This window comes from Octopus bimaculoides, chromosome 16 (assembly GCF_046866305.1).
Source record: "Octopus bimaculoides isolate indiv1 chromosome 16, ASM4686630v1, whole genome shotgun sequence".
Lineage (NCBI taxonomy): Eukaryota > Metazoa > Mollusca > Cephalopoda > Octopoda > Octopodidae > Octopus > Octopus bimaculoides.
In genome coordinates, this window is record NC_142943.1 from 11,570,927 (window position 1) to 11,598,520 (window position 27,594).

General features: G+C 39.1%; 3 protein-coding genes across 5 annotated transcripts; 2 read left to right on the top strand and 1 right to left on the bottom strand.

The window, feature by feature from the left end:
• Positions 1 to 244: 244 nt before the first annotated feature.
• LOC106882101 (uncharacterized) lies at positions 245 to 27,090 on the bottom strand. Of its 3 annotated transcripts, XR_016244581.1 has the most exons (12): positions 26,060 to 26,341; positions 23,922 to 24,020; positions 23,013 to 23,122; positions 22,735 to 22,823; positions 21,509 to 22,002; positions 19,972 to 20,101; positions 18,673 to 18,778; positions 17,802 to 17,906; positions 16,485 to 16,598; positions 15,230 to 15,407; positions 13,728 to 14,181; positions 245 to 1,325 (listed from the first exon to the last, which is right to left on the bottom strand). XR_016244581.1 is itself a non-coding variant. In XM_089364139.1 (11 exons), the coding sequence occupies exons 1-11, from the start codon at positions 26,110 to 26,112 to the stop codon at positions 14,085 to 14,087; spliced, it is 1,575 nt and encodes a 524-aa protein (XP_089220265.1). In that variant the 5' UTR covers positions 26,113 to 27,090; the 3' UTR covers positions 12,474 to 14,084. The 3 variants fall into 3 exon arrangements, 2 of the variants coding, with proteins under 2 accessions (XP_089220265.1, XP_089220266.1); XM_089364139.1 differs by lacking the exon at positions 245 to 1,325 and having other exon boundaries at positions 12,474 to 14,181; positions 26,060 to 27,090; XM_089364140.1 differs by lacking the exons at positions 245 to 1,325; positions 26,060 to 26,341 and adding an exon at positions 25,887 to 26,000 and having other exon boundaries at positions 13,597 to 14,181.
• Positions 6,635 to 7,147, top strand: LOC149132275 (uncharacterized). The gene has a single exon (XM_089364883.1). It carries the CDS (start codon positions 6,635 to 6,637, stop codon positions 7,145 to 7,147), a length of 513 nt encoding a protein of 170 aa, XP_089221009.1.
• Positions 9,402 to 9,968, top strand: LOC106882099 (uncharacterized). Its single transcript, XM_014932656.2, has one exon. It carries the CDS (start codon positions 9,402 to 9,404, stop codon positions 9,966 to 9,968), a length of 567 nt encoding a protein of 188 aa, XP_014788142.2.
• Positions 27,091 to 27,594: the final 504 nt, after the last annotated feature.

The following is a 27,594-nucleotide window of genomic DNA, read 5'->3' on the forward strand; positions in this document are numbered from 1 at the left end:
GGCGAGGTTTTTACAGTCACATGCCCTTCCCAATGCCAACCAGTAGGAAGGTGGAATGAGTGGGGAATAGGGAATGTTTGATAGTAGCAGAATAGCAGAATAGGAATGATGACACACAGTAAACAAGAGAAGGACAACAGAGAGTTGAAATGCTGATGGGTGGGTTGCAGGAGCGGATAGGGAAGACAGGCAGTTGGAGTGTATGAGGAGGGTGTAACAATAAATAAATAAGAATGAACAAAAGTTAAGGAAAATATAAACTTTAATACAACACAATAACATTTTCTCATTAAATCAGGATTTTTTTGGTTTTTAAATTTTATTTTTTCAGTCTTCAACAAAAATAAATAAATAAATAAATTAATATGGTTTGTAAATTTGAAGAGCATTAAATTTATTGAACAACACTAGAATTTGTCCAGGTCCTCTGCAATTCGCAGGAAACATAAAAAGAAGGCATTATTTGTTTGAAATAATCAGTTTAGAAGTTACATCATCTTTGGAAATTGTGGACACTACAGCTGATTCTGAATCCAATCTGGTATTAATGTTTATAATACTTGGCAGTAATTTTTTCATTGTTCCACAATATTCACTTATAAAAAAATAATGATAACCCATACTACTTTAAGAAACATTAAAATGTTGGCTAGCAAACAACCTGCCAAAGCTCTAAGTAGTGTTCAAAAACAAAGGTTTCAGATTTTGCAATTTTCCTAAATGAAGTACCACAGAGTTCCATTCTCTTACCCAATTTTTTTCTTTCGTCTAACACCGACATGACCTTCCAAAATCTCAATATATGCACATCATATACACAACCTATTCTTGAGAAACCACCATTCAATGGTAACGATGGATTTATAACTAGACTCCAGCATTTATTTCTTATTTTTGGAATTCCTGATAAACTGGCCTCAGGTGAAGTTCCTGGGTTTATAGAAATTCTAAACCAAGGCATTTTGATGAACTGCAATATGTACACCGATTCATCAATGGTCTTTCCTGACAGTAGATGTGCTGAAATTGGTGTCAAACTAATCAAATACTTTATCACCAATAACAATACAAAATGAAGACATCAACTTGGTCTTTTTCAACAAGCAATATTGAAATACATCAGAGAGGGACACTAAAGCTCTCACTAACAATATATGTTCTCAGTAGACCAATATGAGATTTAATTCCAATTACTACCAAGTAAATATCACCCACATAACACTCAGGAACATATTGAGATTGGCAAGAAACATAGTTATGTCTTGGGCCCAAAACTCTTCGTAATCTCCAGCATGATGAGTACAGTTTAGCACAGGACCAAAAGGCTGTGAATGAATGAAAAATGTGAACATTACTAACGAACAGAAATAATTGTCAGCAAATGTATTTAGAATTTTTGAAGCCCATTTAATCAGAAGCCAAACAATGATCGATATGAAGAGTCTTAGAAAATATGGAACCAACTGAACTAAAAGTAATCAACCTGTCACAGTGATACATGATGGAAAATGAAATTTTGTAGAAAGCTCAGTCTATGAGAATTCTTCCAAAATAAACACAACACAGATTTCATCACTTCTGAAAAACAAAATAGGATTTAAACTTCCAGTAAATAGGAATAAATGGGAATATATAATGTGTCTAAAAAGATCTATAAACTCAAATATTCCAACAAACCATATAAAATCAAGCATAAATGAAGAACAAAAAGCATTGGAATGTCTACAGAAAGATTCCTGTCATAATCCACTATAATAATGGACAAGACCCATTACAGAGAAATGGTCTTAAAACAACCAAATGACCAACATTTCTACAAAAAATTAGAAACCAATGCAGATAAATGAACAATGAGCAAAACTGATAAATTAATGAACAAATTCAAAAAGTGAACAGATCTAAAAGAGAGCATAAACCCGTTTGCCCTATGCTCTCTCCAAGCTGTTGAAAAACGTCTGCCCATCCAACACCACCTCAGATTAGCAGATATTGTTCCTATGCCCTCTGGTTCCTCTCCACGTAATTAACGTGAATATTAGATCCCTTATATCTTCCTTAAAATGGCAGTTCAAGCTGATTGAGTCTCGCCAACCAGTTTGTCTAAAGTTGGTGGTCAGCACAGTTCCGAACCAGATATTCAGCAAACTTAAAGAAGGTCATTGTGGATATGGGCTGCACAACAACCCTAGTGACCACAAACATGGTTGAGAGCTGAAGAGGAAATACCACGCTCTGAGCAGTAGATGGTAGGGAAGTGAAATGTAGGGGCATATATGTAAAAACTAACATTTCCCTTCTCCAAGCTTAGATTCGAAACCGAATCTAAGAATTTTCCCTCGTCGGATTTACTGTGAGCAACAGGTGCGAAATCAGGTTTTCTTTGTCTTGTCAAAAAAAATGATGGATAGACTCCCCTCGACCTTATAACCTCATAGATGTCAAGCGAAGTTCACTGGACAGCGACTGACCTACTTAGGTGCTAAACCTGCTGCAGCATGTCCATCCTTCTAGCTACCCCTGATTTTTATAGATAGGAGAATTTAGCAGGGAGGACAGAGACTGTGATTCGCCACAGACTGACCCAGTGCTCCGCGACTATCACACAGAGATTTGCCATGCCATGCTAATGAGAGAGAGAACTACCGCAAGATGAAAGAACAAAAACACACACACACACATGAACATATTTAGTCTTCGGATACATCAACTCCACAGATGTACCCTGGTTTCATTTTTCCTAGCAACTCGAAGTAAGTTGCCAAAATTTAATGTAGTGGTGAAGAATATTTACTAACACCAGAGTTCAATGCAGCAAATAAAATATGTTATGGTTGAACATAGTTATCACTTTGTTTATTCACAGGCAAACATATGCCTATCGCACCCTGACACGATAAAACAAACATCCAACATTACTCCACCACATTTTGGTGACCCCACTACTTAGCTTTATACCATCCTGTCTATCAATTATATACCAATATAATGATGCAACAACTATAAAGCTTGAAACACATGTACCGCGGAATCCTTTGTGTTCTGTTTTTATTTTTACATTTTTTATTTATACCGAGGAAATTATGTGTAGATGGAGAATTCTACGAGGTATAGTACAATGCAAAATACCAAAAAGAACCTCACCTCTTATATCTCACCTTTCTTCCTCCTTTAACGTCGATGTGATATAATTTCTTGGGAGAGAAATACATTTGCGGCTGAAGATAGCTTTATATTGTCAATTATACACTGATATAAAGCTTGAAACACGTGTACCGCAGAATCCTTTGTGTTTGTTTTTATTTTTTGCATTTACAATTTATATATACATATATATATAAGGTTGAGGAGGGTATTGGATTTAACCAAACCCAAAAAGATACAGGTAATACCGAGTAAGTGCTTTATACCGACTAGTTATGCCCCAGTCGTTGTATGAACAGGATTGGAGATGAAAAGTCGTGTATTAGCGTGTGTATGTATAAATATATAAAAAGATAAAGAGAGCAATGGTAAAGTTGGAAATATATTTTATGGATAGAGTCTTACAGCTGTTTCTGGGAAGATCCAAAACTTCCCTTTATCGGAGACAGAAATAGTAAAGGAATCGATTATTATATCCATAGGCGGAGAGTTATAGTATGAAGTGAGAGTGAGTGTGATGCGCTGAAAAAAGAAAGAAAGAAAGAACAGTACTTGGAGTGTAGTTTCATTCCAGTAGTAAGTAACCGTGTAAAGTAACCCTTGTGGGAATTTTCCGGAAATAGTTGCTACAGCAAAGGCTGAAATAGCACAGGTGGATATATGCCATATTGTGACCGAGGTATATTGCTTGTGTTTACTTGAAGGATGTCCCAAGTCAAGTGAGAGATGTGTGTAGGGTAAATAGGTCAAGTCTTAAAGACACAATGGGAAGATGATAGAGGAAAGATTCCGGTGGGGAATGGTAGTGGTATATTTTTTGTGGTCAGTTAATCTGACTGGACAGAGAAGATGAGTATTGTGAGGGAAGGGGGGATGAGGTTAAATGGTTTAGTGAGGAAGAAGGAATGCGCAGAGGTAGTATATAGGTGGTGGGGTATGGGTGACAAACCAAGGACAGTAATAAAGGAAAAGAGGAGTGAGATAGAGAGTTAGTAGTATCATATTCTAAAATATAGCTAAACCTAATTTACAGATGGTGGAAGTGGGATCGAAAGTTACCAAGTAGCCTGTATGTGATGGTGTAGAGGAAGTAGATTTGGGAATATATATATAGTAGTAATAGGATCGAAAAAGAAATGAATCTATTCAAAAGATGGTAAAAGATGGATGGTTTTGCCAGGTCGAATAGGTTGCCCATAGGGAGCCGTGCGATTATGTTGCGTGATCGTTTGTGCATTTTTGTTTGTGATAAAATTTAAATGTATGGAAAAAACGGTGATTGCAGGTGCTAAATGCTTCATTATATCGATTAAGTAGAGTGGGAGAATTGTATTTTTAAATATGGAACGCTTCCTTTAAGCAAAGCTTGCAGTTGGAGCGCTGGCCCTGGTATGGAGTTCCAGAATCTAAGATGGGCCATTTTAAAGTATATTGGGTATTTGTGCTTTTGAGGTGATGAATGTGATTGGCTAATGTTGTAGATTTACTGTGTTTGTCATATCTAAAAGAGTGCAAATGGGCTGCGTAGCGATGTTTGAAGTTTTTAGTTGCACCTATGTATGTAGCTGTAGAGTTATGTAATAGATTTCTCACGGTGCATTTATATATTACGTTGTATCTTACGCAATGTGTTTGAAGTGGACAAATAGTCACGGAGCGACAGTTACAAGTATAGGAGACTTGAGAGTGGTGTCCGTTGGTGGGTGAGGTATTACTATTGGAGGATATGTTATTGGGGGATGTGTAAGAATCTAGATCAATGGAATTATTGTTATAGCTATTTGTCCTATCATTATTATTATCGAGAATATTAATGGGTTGGGATCTACCGTGGTTTTGTTCGAGTGTACGAGCGTTATTGTTAGAAGAACGTATATTAATGTCCGTGTTGGGTGTATGTGTGGGTCGGGTGTTGGCGCTAGCGTAGTTATGGTTGCGTAAGTTTATAGTTATTAGAAGTTGCTATAATAGATTCGAAGTTAGGAGTGGTAGAATACGAAAATCATGAGGAAGCTAAACGTGGACGACAGAACAGAACCGTACTGCCCCACACCGCCACACTTCAACCTCAAGGATCACAAGAAGGATTTCATTACAAAACCATCTATTCATTTAATATGCCCTACAAAATCCGACCTCGGAAGAATCAGCAAAAATATTTTAGACAAGATAATACCTATTGTCAAAGAGAAACTACATGCAAATCTATGGTACCACACCGTGGAGGTTATTGCATGGTTATGTTTACAAATCAAATTTCTCCCACTACAACTGGTAACCTTAACCGTTACAATTGGTGACCCTCAACATCAACTAAAAACTTTATCGTTACAAACTGGCGATCTCGACGTTGCATCATAATACAAATCACTACAACAATTAAAAGCTAACCGTTACAATTGGTGACCCCATGAAAAAAGAACCACTGCCTTCTGAAGCTACATTACCAACAACTTGGTGACCCCGTGTAAAGAGAAATTACCACCACCTTTTTTATTATATATGCACTTTCCGGAGCAAGACACGCCTGCATCCTCTTCTTCTGTACACATGGCACTGCCTTAGGCTGCAATTTCCGTAAAATCTCCCCCTCATCCTACTTGGTATTCGATCCACGGTTAAGTAGGAAGTTGGACATACTCCAGCAGAACTCGTCTATGGCACAGCACTCACCTTACCTGGGCAGATGATCGAACCTATTTCATCACACCTTCCTGACCCAGCACAATATGTGCACCGATTGCGGACATCCATGTCGCATTTGTCACCTGCAGGCCCCAGACAACAGAATGTCATTTCACATGTTCCAAAGAATATCAACACTTGGACTCATGTTTTCGTGAGAAACGATGGCATACCATCTTAACTTCAGCCACCATATTCCGGGCCGTACAAAGTCATCAAAAGAGAACCCAAGTATTTCGTTCTCGATATCGGAGGTAAACGAAATACAGTATCGATTGATCGTCTGAAAAAAGCCTTCATCGAGGAGGGCTTACATTCAGTTCCCTCCGTTTCTCGAACGGATTCACCAACCCCAGCAAACACTACAGATTCTGCACAACCCCGGCACACCAAATCGGGAAGAATTGTTCGCTGGTCTGTGCAAGTTTTTCGGGTAAGTCCCAACTTTTAACCTACCCAGCTTCTTACATGAATGCCTACATCAACACATAACAGGCCGCAATTTCCATAAAATTGCCATTCTTCTGGTCTTTCGATCCAGCCCTCTGGTTCGCCCACGTCGAGGCTCAGTTTGCTGCGAATAGAATAACGAGCAATGCAGCGAAATTAACGCACTTAATTGGTGACCTTTCTCCTGAAATAATGATGGAGGTCAGGGACTTGATTATGGCCCCACCAGGTTCCGTGTCTTACGACACTTAAGAACGAACTGATTAAAAGGACCTCCGTCTCAGAGCAATGGCGACTACACCAACTCTTAATTTCCGAAGAGCTGGGAGATAAAACTCTGTCTCAACTATTACGAAGGATGAAACAACTGTCAGGTGATCGCACCTTGCCAGACGGGATATTCAAACAGATATTCCTGAAACGTCTGCCTGCCAATGCACAAGTGATTCTGGCATCTACAAAAGAGTCGGCCACTGTCGATGAACTGGCCGAGATAGCGGATCGAATCGCTGAGGCAGCCAACCCCTTCTCGACAATGGCGCCAATATCTTCCACCAATCCTTTTGCTGCTTCTTCGGATTCTTCGGAACTGCTGGAACTACGTGTACTCCTGGCTCAACAGGCAGCACAGATTCAGACACTCTTGGTGCAATTGCATGGGCTGACATGTCGCAGCCGCTCACCGCACAAGGGCAACCAACCCCGATGCTTTCATAGAAGATGTTCGAGGAGCCCTAGCGTCAACTGGCGGTTTCCTCGGTTTTGCTATTTCCACAGGAAATACGGCAAAAACACACTTTCCTGCAGGCCACCCTGTTCCTTCCACAGTCATACTCCCGCTGGCCCGGAAAATGACCAAGCCAGGTTTTAGGGGTGACGGTCGCTCCTGGCGCAGGTAAACAGAGTCGCCTTTTCTTCATAATGGATTGTACTACAGGTACCCGTTTTCTTGTGGACACTGGGGCTGAAGTTAGCATCATCCCCGTCTCACTAACCTCGGGACACAAAAAACAAACGCTGGCCTTTCTTCAGGCTGTTAATCAATCACCCATCCAGACTTTTGGTGAGCAATCCCTCACGTTAAATTTAGGCCTTTGTCGCGCTTTCCAGTGGATTTTCGTCATAGTAAACTTACCCACTCCTGCCTCCTGGTCGACGTGAAGAAACGTAGATTTGTCGATACAACAACTGACCTCACTGTACGTGGTATAACCGCACGTATGTCCACAGTAGGTCCAGTCATGTTACGTACAGAGACCAGCCGATACGAAGCGCTCCTCCGTAAATATCCGGACATCACCCGACCACTGTTCAAACACAAGGATATCAAGCACAGGATTACGCACCATATCGAAACCACCGGCCCACCTGTTGCCTCACGACCGCGAAGACTGCCTCCAGACCGCCTGTGGGTCGCTAAACAAGAATTTCAGCATATGTTAGATCTGGGGATCATTCGACCATCCAGCAGCAGTTGGTCCAGTCTGCTACATTTGGTACCTAAGAAAGAGACGAACGGCTGGCATCCATGCAGAGACTTCAGAGCCCTCAACAAACCTACAGTGGCCGATACTTATCCGATTCCATACTTGCAGGATTTTTCTCGTTCACTGAACGGAGCACAGATTTTTTCTAAAATCGACCTAGTGCGGGCCTACAACCAGATACTCGTTGAACCTGCAGATGTTCCAAAAACGGCAATTGCCACACCCTTCGGGCTATTCGAGTGTTTGCAGATGCCCTTCGGTCTCCATCACACAGCGCAGACATTCCAGCGTTTTATGGATACCGTAACTTAGGGGCTTACCATTCGTGTATGCGAACATCGACAATATATCGGTAGCAAGCAAATCCGAAGCCGAACATGAAAAGCATTTAGATCAAGTATTCCAGTGGTTGGCTGACTACAGCATCTTAATCAAGACCAGTAAATGTATTTTTGGTGTCTCATCTCTGCCTTTCCTCGGCCATATCGTTGACAGGGACCAATTCTACACCTGATTATAAACAAGAGAGACACCAAAACAGTATAGTCAGCAAACACGTAAATTGAACATCGGCTTCCTCCGTGGCAGAATCCAAATACCTTATATCTGGTGACCCTCGACTTCAACCAAATATCTTATATCTGTTGACCCTGTTAAGAAAAATGGGTTTGGGTTTTGTGATGGACAGCCACATTTACCTATAACTTTACAGCAAACAAAACTTTAATTCTATTTATAAAAAAATATTTTTAAAAAAGCACCTGTTTATACATGCATCAGACCAATCAAGACCCAGCATCATCTTCTGGCGATCTGGCGCTTCCCCAAGCTGCTATTTCATTAAGAGTGCCACCATTTTGGTCATTTGACCCCACCCTCTGGTTTGCTCACATCGAAGCACAGTTTGCCTCCAACCACGTAACCACAGATACGGCGAAATTAATTCATTTAATCGACGCTCTGTCGCCAGAAATTATGATGGAAGTGAGGGAATTCGTCATGGCCCCACCAGGTTCTGTGTCTTATGAACCTTCCAAATCGGAGCTGATAAAAAGGACAAGCGAGTCGGAGCAATGGCGATTGCACCAACTCTTGATTTCCGAGGAATTGGGGGACAAAACCCCATCACAATTATTACGCCGGATGCGACAGTTGCTCGGAGACAACAACCTCCCAGATCGCATCCTGAAACAGATTTTCGTTAAGCGATTGCCTGCTAACACGCAAGTCATTTTGGCATTGACGAAGGAATCTACCACCATAGAGGAACTTGCAGAAATGGCCGATAGAATTACTGAGTCGACAAACCCCTTTGCTACCGTTACACCAGTAGCATCTTCGACCAACCCTTTCACCAACCTTCCGAAATCCTCTGAGATGTTGGAACTACGCGCGTTAATAGTGCAACAGCCTGCACAGATCCAGACACTTGCAGCACAGTTGCAGGAGTTAATAGTGCATGACCGTTCGTCTCGTGACCACAGTCCATACCGGCATTTTATTAGACGCCACTCGCTGTTCCGGATTATGCTTCTACCACACGAAATTCGGAAAGCACGCACGTTCATGCAAGCCACCCTGCTCATACAAAATCAACATCCCTCATAATTCGGGAAACGACCAAGCCAGGACATAAGGATGACGAACGTACCTGGCCGAGTCAACAAAAGTCGTCTGTTGTATATTCACGACCGTACTTCACGTACCCGTTTTCTCATGGATACCGGAGCCGAGAGTAGCATCCTCCCCGTTTCACTAACCTCAGGCCACAGGAAACAGACGCCAACTTTTCTCCAAGCAGTTAACCAGTCTCCCATTCAGACTTTTGGCAAACAGTCCTTGACTCTGAATTTAGGTGTTCGACGAGTATTTCAGTGGATTTTCGTTGTTGCCAAATTACCAACACCAATAATAGCAGCCGACTTTCTACACCACTTTGGTCTTTTGGTCGATGTTAAACGACGCAGACTTGTAGATAGCACCACCAATCTAACTGTGCACAGCATTACCGCACGAATACCCACAGTCGGATCAATCGTTCTATCTCCCCACACTGGACGTTACTTGGATGTTCTTCGCCAGTTTCCGGATATCACAAGACCGGTATTTAGAAACACCGAGATTAAACATGGCATCATGCATCATATCAAGATCACAGGCCCACCAGTAGCATTGCGACCGAGAAGACTGCCCCCAGACCGCTAGCGCATAGCAAAGCAGGAATTTCAGCACATGCTAGATCTAGGGATCATTCAACCGTTGAACAGCAGTTGGTCCAGCCCCCTTCATTTAGTTCCTAAGAAGGAAACAAACAGTTGGCGTCCATGCTGAGATTACAGAGCTCTCAACAAAGCTACAGTGGTTGACACTTATCCCGTACCATACTTGCAGGACTTTTCTGCTTCGCTGAACGGAACACGGATTTTCTCCAAAATAGATTTAATTCGGGCCTACAATAAATACCCGTTGAACCGGCCGATGTCCCCAAAACCACAATTGCCACTCCTTTTGGTGCATATCAATCCTTGCGAATGCCGTTTGGATTACGAAATAGGGCACAAACATTTCAGCGTTTCATCGACACTGTCATAAGATGCTAGTTCATCCCAAACATGATGCTCCACTCGCATTACTGGTCGATGCCTCTCAGATTGGAATCGGCGGCATCCTGCAACAGTTTGTAGATGGAATTTGGCAACCACTATCTTTCTTCTCCAAGTGACTACAGCCCGCAGAAGTTAAATACAGCACTTTCGGACAAGAACTACTCGCTGCATACCTTTCTGTTAAACATTTTCGCCATATGCTTGAGGGGACTGCCTTCAGCATCTACACAGATCACAAACCACTGGTTTATGCTTTTAAAACGAAGAATGACTGACATTCTCCGAGACAAATCTGTCACCTTGATTTTATCTCTCAATATTCAACTGATATTCGGTACATTAAAGGTTCCGATAACACGGCCGCAGACACCTTGTCCCGCGCCCATCTTAATGCACTGCATACTTCGGAACCGATTGAGTTACAGCAGATCGCAGCGGACCAAGAGGACGACGAAGAACTTAATAAGTTACGAAATTCATCGTCCCTCAAATTCCAACTCTGCCCACTATCTTCTTCAACCGGTCAAATATGGTGTGATGTTTCCACAGGACACGAGAACCCATATGTCCCTGAACAACACAGACGGATATTCAACATGAATGACAGTCGTAGTCGAAGAACAAAAACACACACTACTGAATGACCAATGCACACACAGACACAAAACGTCCAGTTCTACCCTATCACATCAACACAGTATTTATCCTGTTAATTTCTTTGCCAGCTTGAAACAGTTGGTAATGTGATGTAGTGAAATTTTTGGTGTATACAACAAGTAAATGCAAGAGTCGTTTAAATAAATTATTTTGAACTATAACCCAATGTTTTCCCATTGTTTTACTCTGAAGTTGTCCACATGCCTATTTCATCTGCTACCGCAATATCTTTTGCTACACCTTTTCCACTACAGCCTGAAGCCATTCCCTTTGCAGACATCTCCGCTGAATCAGTCTGTCACGCTTTGGTATATCAGGCTGGATAGCTATCCTTCTGGATTGTTATAAAAGCAAGGAAATCCCAAGAAAAATTTAGTTTAGTCACCAGTCGGTGACGACTCAACAGTTCAGTCACCAGTCGGTGATGACTCAACCAGTTTAGTCACTAGTCGGTGACGACTCAGTGACAACACAGTCTGGCTGACCAGCTAGAACCTTGGCCAGAGGGAGAAATGAAGTTTACTGGCAGCCACTGTGAGACAACGTCCCACACTATACAACTTTGACTAGCTCATTCCCTTTTCTCGCTAACATTACCCTATCTTTATCTGTTTAATACCACAAAATCGTGTACACACATATACAGGCCGAAATCGACTTTCTTTACCTTGCATGCTTTACGAACTGTGTTATACTGTTACTCTAACCTACCCGTCATGGTATGGCATTTATTAACATAACGGTAAATAAATATTTCTTTACAACTTCGATCACTGTTCATCGTTCATCTTACAACCTGTTACAATCGGTAACTACACAAAATTATCATCACAACCACAAAAACATTATCGTACAATTGGTGAACCTGAACAAGAGAATTACTGCAATAGCAACCAATCAATTTATCGTTACAATTGGTAACCTTCCTACAAAAACCGTTACAAGTGGTGACCCCATAAAAAAACAGAATCACTGCCTTCTGAAGCTGAATTACCAACAACTTGGTGACCCCGTAAAAAAAGAACCGCTGCCTTCAGAAACTGCATTACCAACAGTCACAACTGTCGACCCAGAGCGAAAGAATTACTACCTTCTGCATTTTTGCTGACTTCGAACGAAATAACAACAGTCGCTAAACCAAAGGGAAAATTAATGACAACCTTCGTCACCACCAACATGCACCCTCCATCGACCTGCTACAAAAAGCTCTACACTGCGATGCACATCACAACAATGCAATATAGCCGACGCACAACGAATGCCGCTGATAAATGCATCAATTCGACAGCTACATGCCCAGAAACTAACTGGAAGAAAATACGGAAGCCCGCACATGCAACCTTTTCGACACACACACACACACTTTGCATCTCGTCCTGGCATACAGGCCCTGCATTGTATATGATCTTTTTTGCACGTGCATAAGACTCTCACATAGACTTTCAACAACTCTTTTTCTTTGCATGCACTTCTTTTCACTTTCAGCAGTAGATTTTTCACAAAGGACGCTATTTTCAGCTAAGTTTGTTATTTTTGCTTACTGTATTGCTCTGTTTGTACTGCACACTTATTTGTTGAAGAGTTACATATTCCGCAATGTACACATTCTGTGATGCACAAATTCTGCGACGACTCATTTCACTAAAGCTGCTAAATTCATGTGCATATCTTTTTTTGAATGTTCTAAGTTATTATTCATAAACCGTTACATATATATAAAAACTCTTAAAAGTAGACAATCCAGCCCTGATAAAGGCCAAAAAATGTTTGAAAGATGTCAGTGCTTTGATATGGAATGTAAGGAGAGGAATGTCATGGAATGGTTGTAGCCATATGCCTTAAGGAAGAGGAAGCTAAGAAAAGAGCCACAAATACATACTTTTAGGAAGAATTCATACAAATACAGTAGCAGAGAGAACTTCCTTGAATTCAAACTTGGAATGTTGTAAGTTTAAAAGTCAAAACTGTTGGTGACTAATATTATTATATTTGATAATGTTGACCTGAGATAATTACTATTAGTGATCAATGAGCTTGGAGCCTGGTGCAGCCATCCGGTTCGCCAGTCCTCAGTCAAATCGTCTAACCCATGCTAGCATGGAAAGCGGACGTCAAACAATGTTGATGATGATTACAATATTTGATAATGTCAAGTGGAATTAATTTTGACTATATCCCTGGACTCTATTATAATACCAACCAACATATTTGATAGCCAATCTTTGATGCCAGTTTTTGACAGACAAAAAGAAAAACTTAATTTTCACATGTAAAGGTTTTATGGAATGTTCTAGAATTTTTTTAGTCAGCTTATAGAAACCCCAGCATTCAGCTCTCTATAGAGATTATTCTTGTTGTAGCCAAAAGCTGTGTCCTACATTTATGCAAGATTTTTCACTTCTCATCTTTTGATAATTTCATTATTTCTTAAGTCACATACATGAAAATACATCAAATTTGTACATTATGTGGTACTTTTAAGCGCTTAAGGGTTTTCTTCCCAGAACAAAGATCGAAAGGAAGAAGTGCCTTCATTGCCAACACCTCAAACACAACAGCAAAATCCAAAGCAACAAATACAGAAGCATCATCATCACCACTACCAAGACCAACAGGCCCTGATACAAAACCCATACCAAAAAAAAACCTCTCAGCACTCCCCACAGTCAAAATACCAACATAAATACAGAGGAATGCTCACCTTACCTTCCACTGCTATTGATGGAGATCTCCCTGGATAGGGATTTTCCATTGTTAAGGTAAAATCACACACATCTTCCTGTTCACAGAAAGCTGCATGTTCTCCTATTAACAGCAGGTTAAATATGTGTGACCCTTCCCACCAAGACGAAACCACACTTAAGTGATAGAATTCATGAAAAGTCAGTCAATTGTGCTATCATTTTATGAAAAGCCATAATCAAGTCTTCTACCCTGAAATTTTCTTCTTCAGTTCCATCAGATGTGAGTAAAAGTTGACTTACTCCAAAGGGCTTTCCTCCCAATTTTGGATATAAATTCATTGCTCTTCCACATGGCAATTGATAGGTAACAACTGTTAACTAGTGGAACCTCTGGGTTTAAGTAATGTGGGAAACTGCTCTCCATTGTGCCACAAAATACCTTGAAGTATTCGGAAGATAATCATTCTGTCACTAAAAGAAGAAAAAAAAACAGAAAAAATAAATAAAATAATTTCTGTCTTCAGCACAAAGTCATATAAAGAACAAGATACTTTTGGCAATTAACATATAATAAAAACAGATGGCGATAGTCTGCACCATCAAAAATTTATTCAGTAAAACTGATTAGGTTGGATGTTTGTAAATCATGCAGAGAAGAGATCTCTAATGCTTCAGGGCTGCTCTTTTCCTTGGAAGGAAAGGTTTTAAATCACTATCCTATCCCAAGACATTAGCTCTCTCTCTTTCTTGCAGCAGAAAAACTAATCAAAACTCATAAACTTCAATACAGTAAATAGATTTAACACATCAGTGTATTACTGCTATTTCTCTTATCTTTGCCAGGGCTCTACAGAGATGAAAGTTCTACCAAATTATCTTTCCTCCACCACCACCATCCATCCCACCCTTTTTCATACACTGCTCCTGCCCCCCTCTCTCTCTCTCTCTTCCCACATCCACTCCTGCAACTTGCTCAACAGTATGTCATCTCTCTTTCATACACCTGTTTACTGTATCATTTTCTATTTTGCTGCTCTAGACTATCAGATAATCCCCACTCATTCCTACCCACTAATGTACCCTGACGGTTTACTCTAACAATTCATTACCAATTATATCACTTTTCAGCCTCCCCCACCCAAACGCTCACATATAAAACACAAGTAGTCATGTAGTTCTTCAGCAAGAAACCTATTCTGTTCCAGCCCATTTCTCTCGCACTTCACCCTTCTCTATTCTTTATTAACCTAGCATGAAATTCTTCCACCCTACTCAAGGTCCAGTCTTGCAAGCTGCATAGAAACCTCGTGGTTAACATGGAAATATTATAAGAAAACTCAAACATGCAATCTTCTCATTCATGCAAATACATAACCATATAAATATTGGGTCATCTGATAAATAATGTGGTTTTTTTATACTTCTTTTATTTTGAAACAAAGATACATAACAAAGACCAAAATAATCTCTCAATGACAAAATGAGGTTAATTAAAATACTAAGAAACGAAACTCGTTACCTTCTTGGTATGTCAGATGATGTCAGGAGAGACATCAAGCTATTAGCAAACAACTCCAAAAGATGAGCGGACAATATTTTTAGCTGTAGCTGATGGCTCAGTTGCCAATACTTGTTCAGTTCTGTGACGCTTGAATAGCAGAGATCCAGAGACAGTTTCTTCCAATTTTCTTCAGATGCTATGATAAATATAAACAATAATAACAGTTTCAAATTTTGGCACATGCTTGGCAATTTTAGGAGAGAGAGAACTGAAAAACATCAACCCCACAGCTCAACTGACATTTATTTTATCAAACCCCAAAAGATGAAAAAGTCAGCTTTGGCAATATTTGAACACAGAATGTAAAGAGTCAGAAGAAATACTGCTAAGCATTTAGTCCAGTACACTAATGATTCTGCCAGCTAATTGCCTAAATAATAATAATTCTTTCCAAATTTGACACAAAGCAAAAAACAGTATGTAAGTGGCACCATGAAATGGGGTTACTTTGAACAGAATATAATATTTTGTTTCCTCTTTATATCACAGCTCAAGGTCGCACAGTAACGCAATTTAAAAACAATTTTCCTTCAGCTGAATGGGTTAATTCATTTTTAAACCGAAACAAGTCCTAATTAGTATCACACCTGTACCAAAATATCAAAAGATCCAGAGCATTTTTAAGTGCTACAGAAGTATCCTCATACTTCCAGCACTTAGAAGCGACTCTTACAGTTGATGGAAAAACTTACCCCTCCAAATAACATATTCAACTTTTGAACAGAAGTAAAAAAAAAAACATTACTGTTCAAAGTAACCCCAAATCAGACAATTAAATATAAAAAATTAATCAAATATTGACTGCAATTTATTTTTATTTCATATATCAGTTTATTTATTTAGTCCCCCAAATATAGTCGAATTTAGTTAAGATTGAAAATAAAAAGGTGATGAAATTATTGCAGTAAGAAGTCTAAAACTGTTCAAAGCAAGCCCTTGTTTCACAATACTTCCATTATCAACTTCCAAAAAGATGAAAGATAAAGTCAATCTCAGCCGAATTTGAACTTGAAACCTAAAGAGCAGGAAGAAATGCCACTAATAATAATAATAATCTTCTCTGCTATGAGCACAAGGCCTGAAATTTTGTGAGGATAGGGTTAGTCGATCACTCAGCTGGTATTTACTTTTATTGACCCTGAAAGGGGTCAATAAAGAAGGATGAAGGAGGAGGAGAGGGAGGAAGAAAGCAAAATAAGTAAAAGTGACTCACATTGGTAAAGATAAGGTGGAAGCCAAACCTCAAAAGGAATTTCTGATTTGGAAATAAATGATTTGTGTTGCATCTTGGCACATATATTACCTTGAGCTTGCTGAGAATACTGAGCTGTTGGTTGGAAAATAGATTGATGAATGAATGAATGGCTCACATTTAAATGAGTGGTAGTAAGATGGGAATTTCAACAGTAAAGATTATTGATTCAACAAAAAAGCTCATACAAGTGAATCATTGGAAAGTGCATGTTGACCAGAGATAATTACTTTTAGTAATTAATATTACAATATTTGATAATGTCAAGGGATAGCAGTATTAGCTGCTACAAGGGTTAAAAAAAATGCTCTAAAGAAAGGCATCTACATAATTGATGGACAAGTTTATGAAAGTTACTCAGAGCTATAGTCCAACTGATTAAGAAGAGAATCGGCTTAGTGAAGTTGCAGTTGAGTTTTGTGGAAGTACTATCATTGCCCTCTTGCTAATGAGATAATGACAGAAGTTATTAGCAATGAGTAAGCTCCTATAACCAGCATTCACTATGGGGAAAGTATATAATAGAGTTTTGTACACTGTAGTCTGGTGGTTGCTTAGAAAACTAGATGAATTGCTGGTAGCAAAACATAGGCATTAAAGGTAGAGGGTGTAAAAGGCTTGAAAGAAATGAAGTGAGGACATCATGCTAGATGTGTAATGCTATTTTCATCATTATTTAACCCATGCTGGAATGGGATGGATGGCATGACAGGAACCTGCAAGGCCAGAGGCCACACCAGATTCCATAGTCTGTTTTAGCTTAGTTTCTACAGCTGGATGCCCTTCCTAACACCACCTACTTTACAGAGTGTACTGGGTGCTTTTTATGTGGCGTCTTGGTTTTAGGGTATCATGTTGGTTCAGGATGTCAGGTTTTAGGATATCATATACAAAACAGTAAGAGAAAAACTGGATACAAGAGGAATCAGATGTAGTGTGCAAGAGCGAAAAACATCTTGCTATAAACATGTGAAAGAAGGACAGTTGAATAAAGAAACATGAAGAGATTCAAGTGAAGGAACCTGCAAAAAAAGGAAGACATAGGCAAAAGTGGTGAAAGCTGGTCACAGATTGTTGGACCTCATAAAGGAGATAGTAAGTGGAGAGACTGCATTGAAGATTCAGCAAACTCATGCAGGCATGAAAAGAAAATGTATGTGATAAGGAGGTAGAGGTGATGATGATGATGACAATGACAACACAACTGTGTTCACTTGTAAATTATGTGAATAATAAAAGTACAGGAAGAAAAAAAAAAAGGAAATTTCTGATCTTTACCTTCTTCGAGAAGTTTTTCTGTCTGTTGATTAAGCTCCAGTGTTTTCACAATTATGTGTTTAATATACACCTTCATGCGCAAAATATCTTTAGGACTAGAGATATCTGAAAGAAGAACATAACAGATTAGAGATGCATCAGCTGGAAGAATGAGTAAATCATAATTTTGTAAAATAATATATTTATTCCTTTATTGCCCACAGGGGCGGGGGGCTAAACATAGAGGGGACAAACAAGGACAGACAAAGGGAATAAGTTGATTACATCGACCCCAGTGCGTAACTAGTACTAACTTAATTGACCCAGAAAGGATGAAAGGCAAAGTCGACCTTGGCAGAATTTGAACTCAGAATGTAGTGGCAGACGAAATACCGCAAAGCATTTCACCTAGCGTGCTAACATTTCTGCCAGCTCGCCACTCTACTAAAATAATATATTGGGTTATCCCATAAATAATGCCTGTGTAAATATATATATATATGTAAATTCATCATCATTTAACGTCTGCCTTCCGTGCTGGCATGAGTAGGACAGTATGTATGTAGACATATATACTTATGATGGTTGAGGGTTTCCTGAGTGGAGGGGGCTGTTGAGTTCCAAATGTCTTCTACTATAGCCTTGGGCTGACCAAAGCCTTGTTTTCTTATAAACATAAATCTGTCCTCAAATATATATATATATATATATATATATATATATGTGTGTGTGTGTGTGTGTGTATGTGCATGTATGTATATATATACACACACATAAAAGAGAACAAGAGAGAGAGAGAGAAAGGTGGAAAGGAATGTATTCTAAACATTAAATAAGCTGTTATACACTGAGCTGTCTGCTGGTAATTGAAGAAATAGTAAATAGAACATACTGGAAACACAAACATGGTCCAGAGTCTGCAGTAGTTTATTGAGGTCATCATACTGTTTTGAAAGTAACTGAACTTGAAGCTTGCCACATGGGAAAGAGGACTCCATCTGCAATGAAAGAAATCAGGAACAATACTGTACAACTTCAGTGATGATCAACTGACAGATAAACAATTGAAAAAATAGTGTACCTAGGTATAAAACAGATATAAAAGGTATTAAAAAATGTTTCTCCAACAAAATCCTTCCTACTTCTTCATCCGTTAACGTCCGTTTTCCATGCTGGCATGGGTTGGACAGTTTGACAAGAGCTGCACCAGGTTCCAGCCTGATTTGGCTTGGTTTCTACAGCTGTATGCCCTTCCTAATGCCAACCACTTTACAGTAGGTGCTAAGTGCTTTTAACATGGCACCAACACGAAGACGTGCCACTGGCACAGACTTCTGGATAAAAAAAAAAATTCAATGGAAAACAATCCTTTCTACTATAAGCACAAGGCCTGATATTTGGGAGGTGCTAGCCAATTACATTGACCCCTTAGTTCATCGACCCCAAAAGATGAAAGGCAAAGTTGACCAAAGTGGAATTTGAACTCAGAACATATAGACAGATGTGTTGGAATTTCACTGCCTAAAGGGTTAAAAATTAAACATCACAGTATTAAAAGCGATGTTTTCAACATTTCTCACATAGGCACAAGCAGGTTTGTGTGGTTCAAAAGCCCACTTAACTACAATGTGGTTTCTAGTTCATTTCCACTGCAGAGCACCTTGGGTAAGTGTTTTTGTGAATGAATTTCGTAGATGGAAACTGTGTGAAGGCCCATCATTTTATATATATAAATATATATATATATATATATATCAACAGGAAATTGGTAATTTTTTTATATTATTTATTCACCATTACACGTGTTTTATTTGGTAATAGGAGTTACAAAGTTTTACATGTTAAATAGACATATAAGGTGTGTGTGTGCGCACATGTCACACACATCCCCATCGCTTGACAACTGGTGTTGGTTTGTTTATATCCCCATAATTCAGTGGTTCAGCAAAAGAGACTGATAGAAGCACAAGACTAAACAAAAAGCATTAAGTACTAGGGGGAATTTGTTCAACTAAAACCCTTCGAGGTGATGCTCCAGCATAGCCACAAAGTCCAATGAATGAAACAAGGTAAAAGATAACCCCCTACCTCACTCCTCTTCTGTTCTATAAAGTTTCTGTCCAAATAAAATCTTTCATAGACAAAAAAAAAAAGGGACAAAAAAATATAAAAAATAAAAATAAACAATTACCTCCGTTTCCAGAAGAGTGCAGAAGGAATCAGCAGGAGAGGAATTCTGTGACAGCTTCCGAATATTCTGCCTTAAAGAATATTTTTGTTTCCAAAGGGATTTGATATTTGTCGGGACTGTAAAACAGGACCTGTGGACACAAGAGCGCAGTAAAACAGCTGACAACAATACAAAATATTTTGTATCTGTTATAAGGGGATTGAATTGGTAGAAATATTGGGTTAGAGTATTCTGGGTAAGACTTTAACCTTTTTGCATTCAGATTTCTTTGTCAAATATATTGCTTATTTATTCACACATTGTCTTGTAACTTCAAGATTTCAACTGGTGGGCTTATACATTTTTAGAGTGACATCGTATGGTGCGTATAAGAGGTTAGGTTTGGTCAGTTTTAACATAAAGCAGATAGACTATTTTGGTCAGATATGGCTGGATTAAATACTAAAGGGTTAAACTGCATCCAGTAATGGGGTCTTGGTACAGGGATTCCAAGGTTTTGAGGGATGTGGAGCTATCTCTTAGCCACTATTGTTCCTAGGTCTATTCTGACCTGGAGTAGTAGCACCTGTTAGGATCCTAACTATGGGTTAATTAGAATATGTATCACCTGTTTCAAACCCAGGCTACGTCTGCTCTGATAATTGCCAGTGATTTGGTCAGTGAATGCTGTGATGGTCAGCAATCAACAGCAAGATGAGCCGTTATACAGTGTGTATGTATGCATGTGACTGGGGACCATAAGTGAATCTGTATTCCCACTGAAATCCTGAACATGAATTCTATACCTCGACAATGAATGCACAGCTATGGCATCTGTTCTGTCCGATGCACTTGTTCGGCCAGTGGAGCAGTTGACAAATTTGCAAGCTGGATTTTTAGGCTGCAGGTTAAAGCATTACTTTGCTTACTGGAACATTAGGGTTGACCGTCAGATATGGATCAGCATTTGTGAGGAACGTGGCGAATCCTATGCTCGGACCCAGCTCAACCCACACTAGGTGAATGCCCCCACAAGTACAAGTAAGTAGTAGAGTGTCCCAAACACACACACACACAGGGTGGACATGAAGTAACTACTTCCTTCCCCAACAAGTCCGAGAGTATAATGGGTGCTTTCACATACCACTGGCACGAAGGCCAGTCAGGTGGTACTGGCATCAGCCACGTTCAAATGGTGCTTTTTACATGTCACCTGCACAGAAGCCAGTCTGGCGGCCCTGGCAATGATCACACTCGAATGGTGCTTTTAACGTTCCATTGACACGAGTGCCAACCAAGCGGCACTGTCATCGGCCAGACACACACATATTAGGGCTGAGATTACCTTCTGTTGTAGCACAATATTAAAAGATCTTGTCCATAGTTTCAGATGACAAAAATATCTTAGTAAAATATAGTGGTTTAGTGTACATCAAAGTAGATGCACTGCACCAAAAGACATTCAAACTCTATCAATATATTGCATTGCCTATTTCCACTGTTACAACAATGATTAAATATCAAATATCATAAAAAATAAATATCTAATATGTGTTACCTGACTGTGGGATGGTCATCATCACCTCTGCTTGTTTGATCTTTTGAAGAAACCGTGACCTGTTCTTTGGAACAAGGAATCAAATCAGTCTGAGAATTTTGACAATTTTTTTCAGATTTATCTAAGATCTTTGTTGAATGGTCTTTCTCAATCTTTTTAGACTTGCTACCTTTCTTCACCAATGCCTTTGACACTGAAGAGGGTTTCGTGTTTAATACTTGTTTTTCTTTCACCACTATTTGGGGATTCTTTCTGGAAGCCGCCTTTTGTGGAATTCTATGAGACACTGGTTTGGCTTTTGGAATATTCACTCCTTTGAGAACTCGAATCAAAGCAGCTTCAGAGATTACTCCAATATCTGAATTCTTCGGGCTGTCTTCAGTATTGGAATCGACTTTTGTCGTATCAGTCAGTATCTTTTCTGAGTCAAGAATTTGTTTCCATTCTTTAGAAAGAGATTCATTGTCTTTTATGCTTTGAGAAATTGGTTTATGCTAGAAACGAGAAGGAAAAATTATGTAACCACTAAGAACAGTCTTGGTTCTATACTGTTGTTTGTTTGTCACTGTTTACATATATTCCTGTTTGTCCTGATGTGTGTGTGTGTGTGCACTTCCATGTGCTTGTACCTGTTTGCGTGAATTTGCACCTATGTATCTAAGTCTGTGTCAATTTGCACCTGTGTGCATGTATCTGAATGTGTACATGCATGCCTGGTTACACTTATGTGTCTGTGCCTGTTTGCACTTTTCTGTGTGTGTGTATGAGTGTGAATTTACATCTGTGTATCTGAGATAGTGCCAACTTGCACTTGTGTGCATGTATTTGAATCTGTGTGCACATGCCTGAGTACACTTATGTGTGCTTCTTTGCATGTGTAGGTGTGTGTAAGTATTTTGTGCCTATGATGTCAGATTAGTGGTGTTTTCTGTAAGACTGCAAAGGCAAACAAAACAGGCCACAGATATATAAATGAATGCAAACATCAAATCAGATATACATATAGATCATTCATTTTTAGGAGACATTCGGAAAGAAGGTACATGCATGTTATATGTACCCTGTTTCAATGACTTTTACAGCTTGCAAATTAAAATACAATTTCTAGCTGACAGATGTTTTAGGAATCATCACAAGTCTCTGATGCTGGAACTCAATATACCACTAAAACAGACCAAATATCTATCTTCTGACCACTTCAAAAGCTCACTCTCTTCTTTACCAACCTTTTTCCATGTTATATCAGCCTTCTTCAGCACCTGGTCAATTAGCTCAATTTCAGCCAACTGTTCTTTAGTCAAAGAACAGACATCAGCTACAATGAAAAATAAAAAAAGAGACATTTTTAAAAATCTGTTCAATGCCAACCATACATAAATTTGGGTAAATTTGATTTCTAGAGAATCAAGAATCATGACATTTTGAACAAAGCTCATCACTGAAGAGTAAGCATGGTAATGATAATAAAATAATACAAAACAATAACAAAATAAAAATATCTTACCTTGGTCAGGGAGTGCTAAAGCATTGTTTGTTTGGTTTTTATCCATAACATTTTTATCAGCAGTAGTTTCATATCTCTTCACCTCATATTCTCCTTCATGGCTTAGATACCTGCCGTTTATAGTAAACAGAGACGTGTACAGTGTGTGACGTAACAATATGTAGTGATGTCAGTATTTGACCACCTACAATTATACAATTGCATGCGAGAAAGATGGGTCACCATCTTGTATGTAAAACAAGGAAAATAAGAACATGTGAGACTTTCATTAGTCATAACATTTATTACTGAATGTTTTTCCTCACAGACCTGTTTTATCAGAGTAGACCTGGAGGGAGACAACAATGATAAATACAAGTGCAGACAGCTGTGTGGTAAGAAGCTTGCTTCCCAACCACATAGCTTCAGGTTCAGTCTCAGTGCGTGGCAGCATGGAAAAATGTCTTTTAGTGTAGGCACCAGGCCAACCAAAACCTTGTGAGTAGATTTAGCAGATGGAAACTGATAGAAGCCTGTCGTGTGTGTGTGTGTGTGTGTGTTACTGTCTCCTTGCTTTGACTTCATGTGATAGTTGAAATGAGTGCCACATCATGCAGGTGTTGTTTCCAATCTTCCCTGAAAATATGACTGACCATGTGGAGATATGACCATGCTTGAAAATAAGGAAGTCTGGCAACAGAGTGGTCATCTGGCTGTAGAAAATCCACTTTAACAAACTTCGTCTGGCACGGAAGAGTGGATGTGAAACAATTATGATGATGTTTCTACATAGACAGATGTAGGGAGGAGGCTTAGATCTCTTATGCAGACAATGCTGTGAAAAAAATTAGTACAGTAAAGCAAGTGAGGATATCACTCCTCTTACAGAATAACTGGTGGCCTAATACGAAACAAAACTGCCAAACTTACGGTTTCTTAAATAATTTCTTGTTTTCAACAGACCTATTCTCCAATTCTTCTTTTTTACCTTCAACATACTGTAAAATGTATTCAAGAACTGAAGTCAATCTGCGGACGAAAAAAATGTTGGTTTGTTCATTATATTGGGTTGGCAAGTAAGTAATTTGTTTTTGTAGCAAATAGAGTTACAATTTTTTTTTTTAATGATTCTTGTCATTGTTATGACTTTTTCCTTCTGACATTTGAGAGCCATTACTTTTAGCTTACTTTACAAGTAAATTGCATGTAATTTTGCTTACAGCTGTTAGTTCAGTGTCAATTTTAATATGGAGTGCAAAAACAAACAATTTCACCATATTTTGCTTTTTATTTCTGTAAAAGCAAGAAAGCTGCTGAAGGCTCACAAAGAGATGTGTGAAGTTTATAATGTTGATTGCTTAACAGAACGCACGTGTCAGAAATGATTTTAAAAATTCCATTCTTGAGATTTTTCTCTCGAAGATGACCAATGTTCTGGTCGACCTACTGAAGTTGATGATGACCAAATCAAAGCCATAATTAAATCTGATTGCCATATAACTGTGCAAGATATTGCAAAGAAGTTAAATGTATCACACACAAAATTTGAAAATCACTTATCAATAGTTTATTCTAGGTTGGTGCAGAGCCGTTTCGTTCCCGGTTGAACAGGCATGCCGCTAGAATACCAAGGAAGCTTTGACCACACGTCGGTATTGAGCTGACAGATACGTGTTGTTGCCACCGCTGCTAGAGAGAAAAGAGATCGGACGCTATTGCTTTCTCTCCTTTTGTTGCATTGCGCATGCGTGTTCGGGTACTTCCGCTGACGGCAAGTCCCTTGCACATGCGCAATGGCACTTCCCAAGATGGCGGCCACACGCGCCACTACAGACTTATTATAAGCCACCAATGTATGGAAGAATATTGTGAAGAGATTTCAATAAGAGAAACATTAAAATCAGTAGCAGACCACTTATGATCAAAGCAATCAAGACATTAAAATCAGCAGCAATAATTCCAATAATAAAACCTAAGAGATTGACAGGTGAGCTAGACCTGAATACGAAACACAATCAATGGCCATAATGAAGCGCATAATTGATCTTTTGCCGAGTACTTCAACCAGATTCAAAACTGCAGTGCGTTCTTCGAGGAATTATCTAGACCATCTTCTTTTTCAGGAACAGAGACGCCTTCATCTTACTTAGTCAATTTCAGGTTTGCACAAGGACATCCTTCTGATTCGCCAACGCTATTCTTTGCGTATACAATCGTCGTTGTCCTATATTTTCGTGTTGACATCAAAAGGGAAGATGAGTCGACAAGAGTCTCTGTGTGGATCCTGAATCTGCTAGAAATGGCAGCCAAAACCATCCTACCGTTCTGTAAAGGAAGGGATACCCTACCGTACACAATACCCGAGAGGACGGGACACTTATGGGATACCCTACGATACACAACACCCGAGAGGATGGGATAGTTATATGGTTGGAATGTTTTGATCAAAAGTCTGTTTAAGGCTGACCTAGAGCTAACACAAACTATTTGAGTATCGTGAGGATAACAGTGTGGCGGGAGGTAAAAGTTGAGTTTACACAACCTGAAAAAAGGCGGCTGGTTCAAACTTTGAAATGGCGGAATTCTGCCTTAAGCATGCCATATTACCCCACATAACTTTTTTGCTTTTCAGAATTTTCAGGAAATTTTTGCGAATTTGTATTCTACACGTGGGAATTTTCAGTTTTGCGAGTTTTTTTTTTTTTTGTGAAATCATAACTTGAAACACAGTCCGAATATTTTGCATTAAATCCCAGCAATAAATGTTATTAAAGAAAGGAAAACTGCACCGGATAAATTATTACGAACGTTTTCCTCCCTAATTCTTTGTATTTTAAATACAGTTTTATTCTTTAGCCCTTCGGGTACGTAGAATATTCTCTTTGTAAAGATTACCTCAATGTTGACTTCCTTGCAATAAAAAATAAAAACGTTTCGCTTCCATTACCGCCTCTGATTTTGGTACTCTGATATTACAAAACTTAAAGCCCCTTTTGTTTCGTTAATTTAAAAAACAAAACTTTAAAAATCTACCAAAATTGCGAAGAGGTAAAAAAAACTTGTCTTACTTAGCAATGTGTTTCGTTATATCTGTTGGAGAGACATAATCAGCCGTTGCCATATATTCATTAATAGTAGTTGCTACGAAGAGATGTGTGCTTATTCACAGGGTGTATCGACGTTAGAAGTGTTGTTACAGAACAGCATTTCAAAATAAATATGAATATATTATTACACAGAGGAATTAATCTTAAATCAGTGTCGATGAATAAACAGCACTAGAGCGCTGACATGCTGTAATAGTAATGTGACATCGCACTCGAGTGGTCACTAGCAACCAAATTAACAAAGGGGAAATAATTAGGTAGTTACAACGGTAACTAATTGAAAAGCAAACTTGAGAATGGGAAAGGAAAGAAACAGAGATAAAATTGCCACTTAAAGTAGAATTAAAAAATAGCCTTTAAAATAAATTACTTTAGTCAATTACAACAATACAAACAAGAAATTAATCGGCGAATTACTTAGAGAGAAGTTCAATTATAAAAAAAAAAGCAGAGTTTTACAATGAATGCACCATCTAAAAAACAACTAACAAACAAGACCACCAATATAATCCATAATGGTCATCCTAGCTGGAAGGATGGATATGCCATAGGAGTAGTTTATACTTATTTGGGTCACTTGTTGTCCAGCTGAACTTTCCGTGACACAGCCATCACTTTTTGACAGGACAAAGAAATTTCTTTCGCGCCTGTTCGGTCAGTGGTGGATTGTGCGAGCAGGAATTTTTAGATTCGGTTTCGAATCTCAGCCCAGAAAATAAACTGTAGTTTCCACATTACCCCACTTCCAGTGAGAAAACCAGAGATCGAACGATACAGATACGTGTGAAATTGAAAATGCATGATTTGGTGTGTAATGCACAAAATGTATATCCAGTCATTTACAAACAAATGAATACATGCCAAAAACGTGAAGTGAAAAAAATGTAAAGCAAAAAATCAACGTTCAGAGTTGGTGTGTGAATTATATGCTAGGTGATGCATAGCCTAAGTAGAAACATAGATGTAATATGCTGGCGCGTTGAAAGAGATATGCAATTCTATTGATTACGCGACCCACTGGAGGTCTAATAGAGGTAAGTTGTCTTTCAATAGCGCGGAAAGTGTGCTAAGTAATAGCACACATGAAAATATGAGTGGTGTAAGTATGCAGGTGTGATACATAGAACAAAACGTTTTTAAAACAAAGCAAAATATAATTTTACATAGAAATGAAAATGTTCATCCAAAAAGTTCGGGTACTACTAAAGCACTAAAGCAGCGCGGACCCGAACGCGTAGTCGCGCTAGCTAGTCTTGAGTGGTCGATCCTAACCCTAACCCTAACCCTAACCCTATCCCTAACCCGCGTGTGCAAATGAATACGTGTTTAGGGTTAGGGTTAGGATCGACCACTCACGACTAGCTAGCGCGGACGCGCGACTGCGCGTTCGGGTCCGCGCTGCTTTAGTAGTACCAAAGTTCGTTGGTTAAATGTTCAATCAGTAGAACAATGTTGATAGTCTCTTGGGTTATGTGAAGGGTAATTGTTCATAACCA

Excerpts from the sequence above, each read along its gene's own strand:
- LOC149132275 (XM_089364883.1), top strand. The coding sequence starts at position 6,635 with ATGAAACAACTGTCAGGTGATCGCACCTTGCCAGACGGGATATTCAAA.
- LOC106882099 (XM_014932656.2), top strand. The coding sequence starts at position 9,402 with ATGACGAACGTACCTGGCCGAGTCAACAAAAGTCGTCTGTTGTATATT.
- LOC106882101 (XM_089364139.1), bottom strand. The coding sequence starts at position 26,112 with ATGGCAACGGCTGATTATGTCTCTCCAACAGATATAACGAAACACATT. Across the intron at positions 18,779-19,971 it reads GCACTCTTCTGGAAACGGAG|ATGGAGTCCTCTTTCCCATG; the intron begins GTAATTGTTTAT and ends CTTTCATTGCAG. Across the intron at positions 14,182-15,229 it reads TCATCTGACATACCAAGAAG|TGACAGAATGATTATCTTCC; the intron begins GTAACGAGTTTC and ends TTCTTCTTTTAG.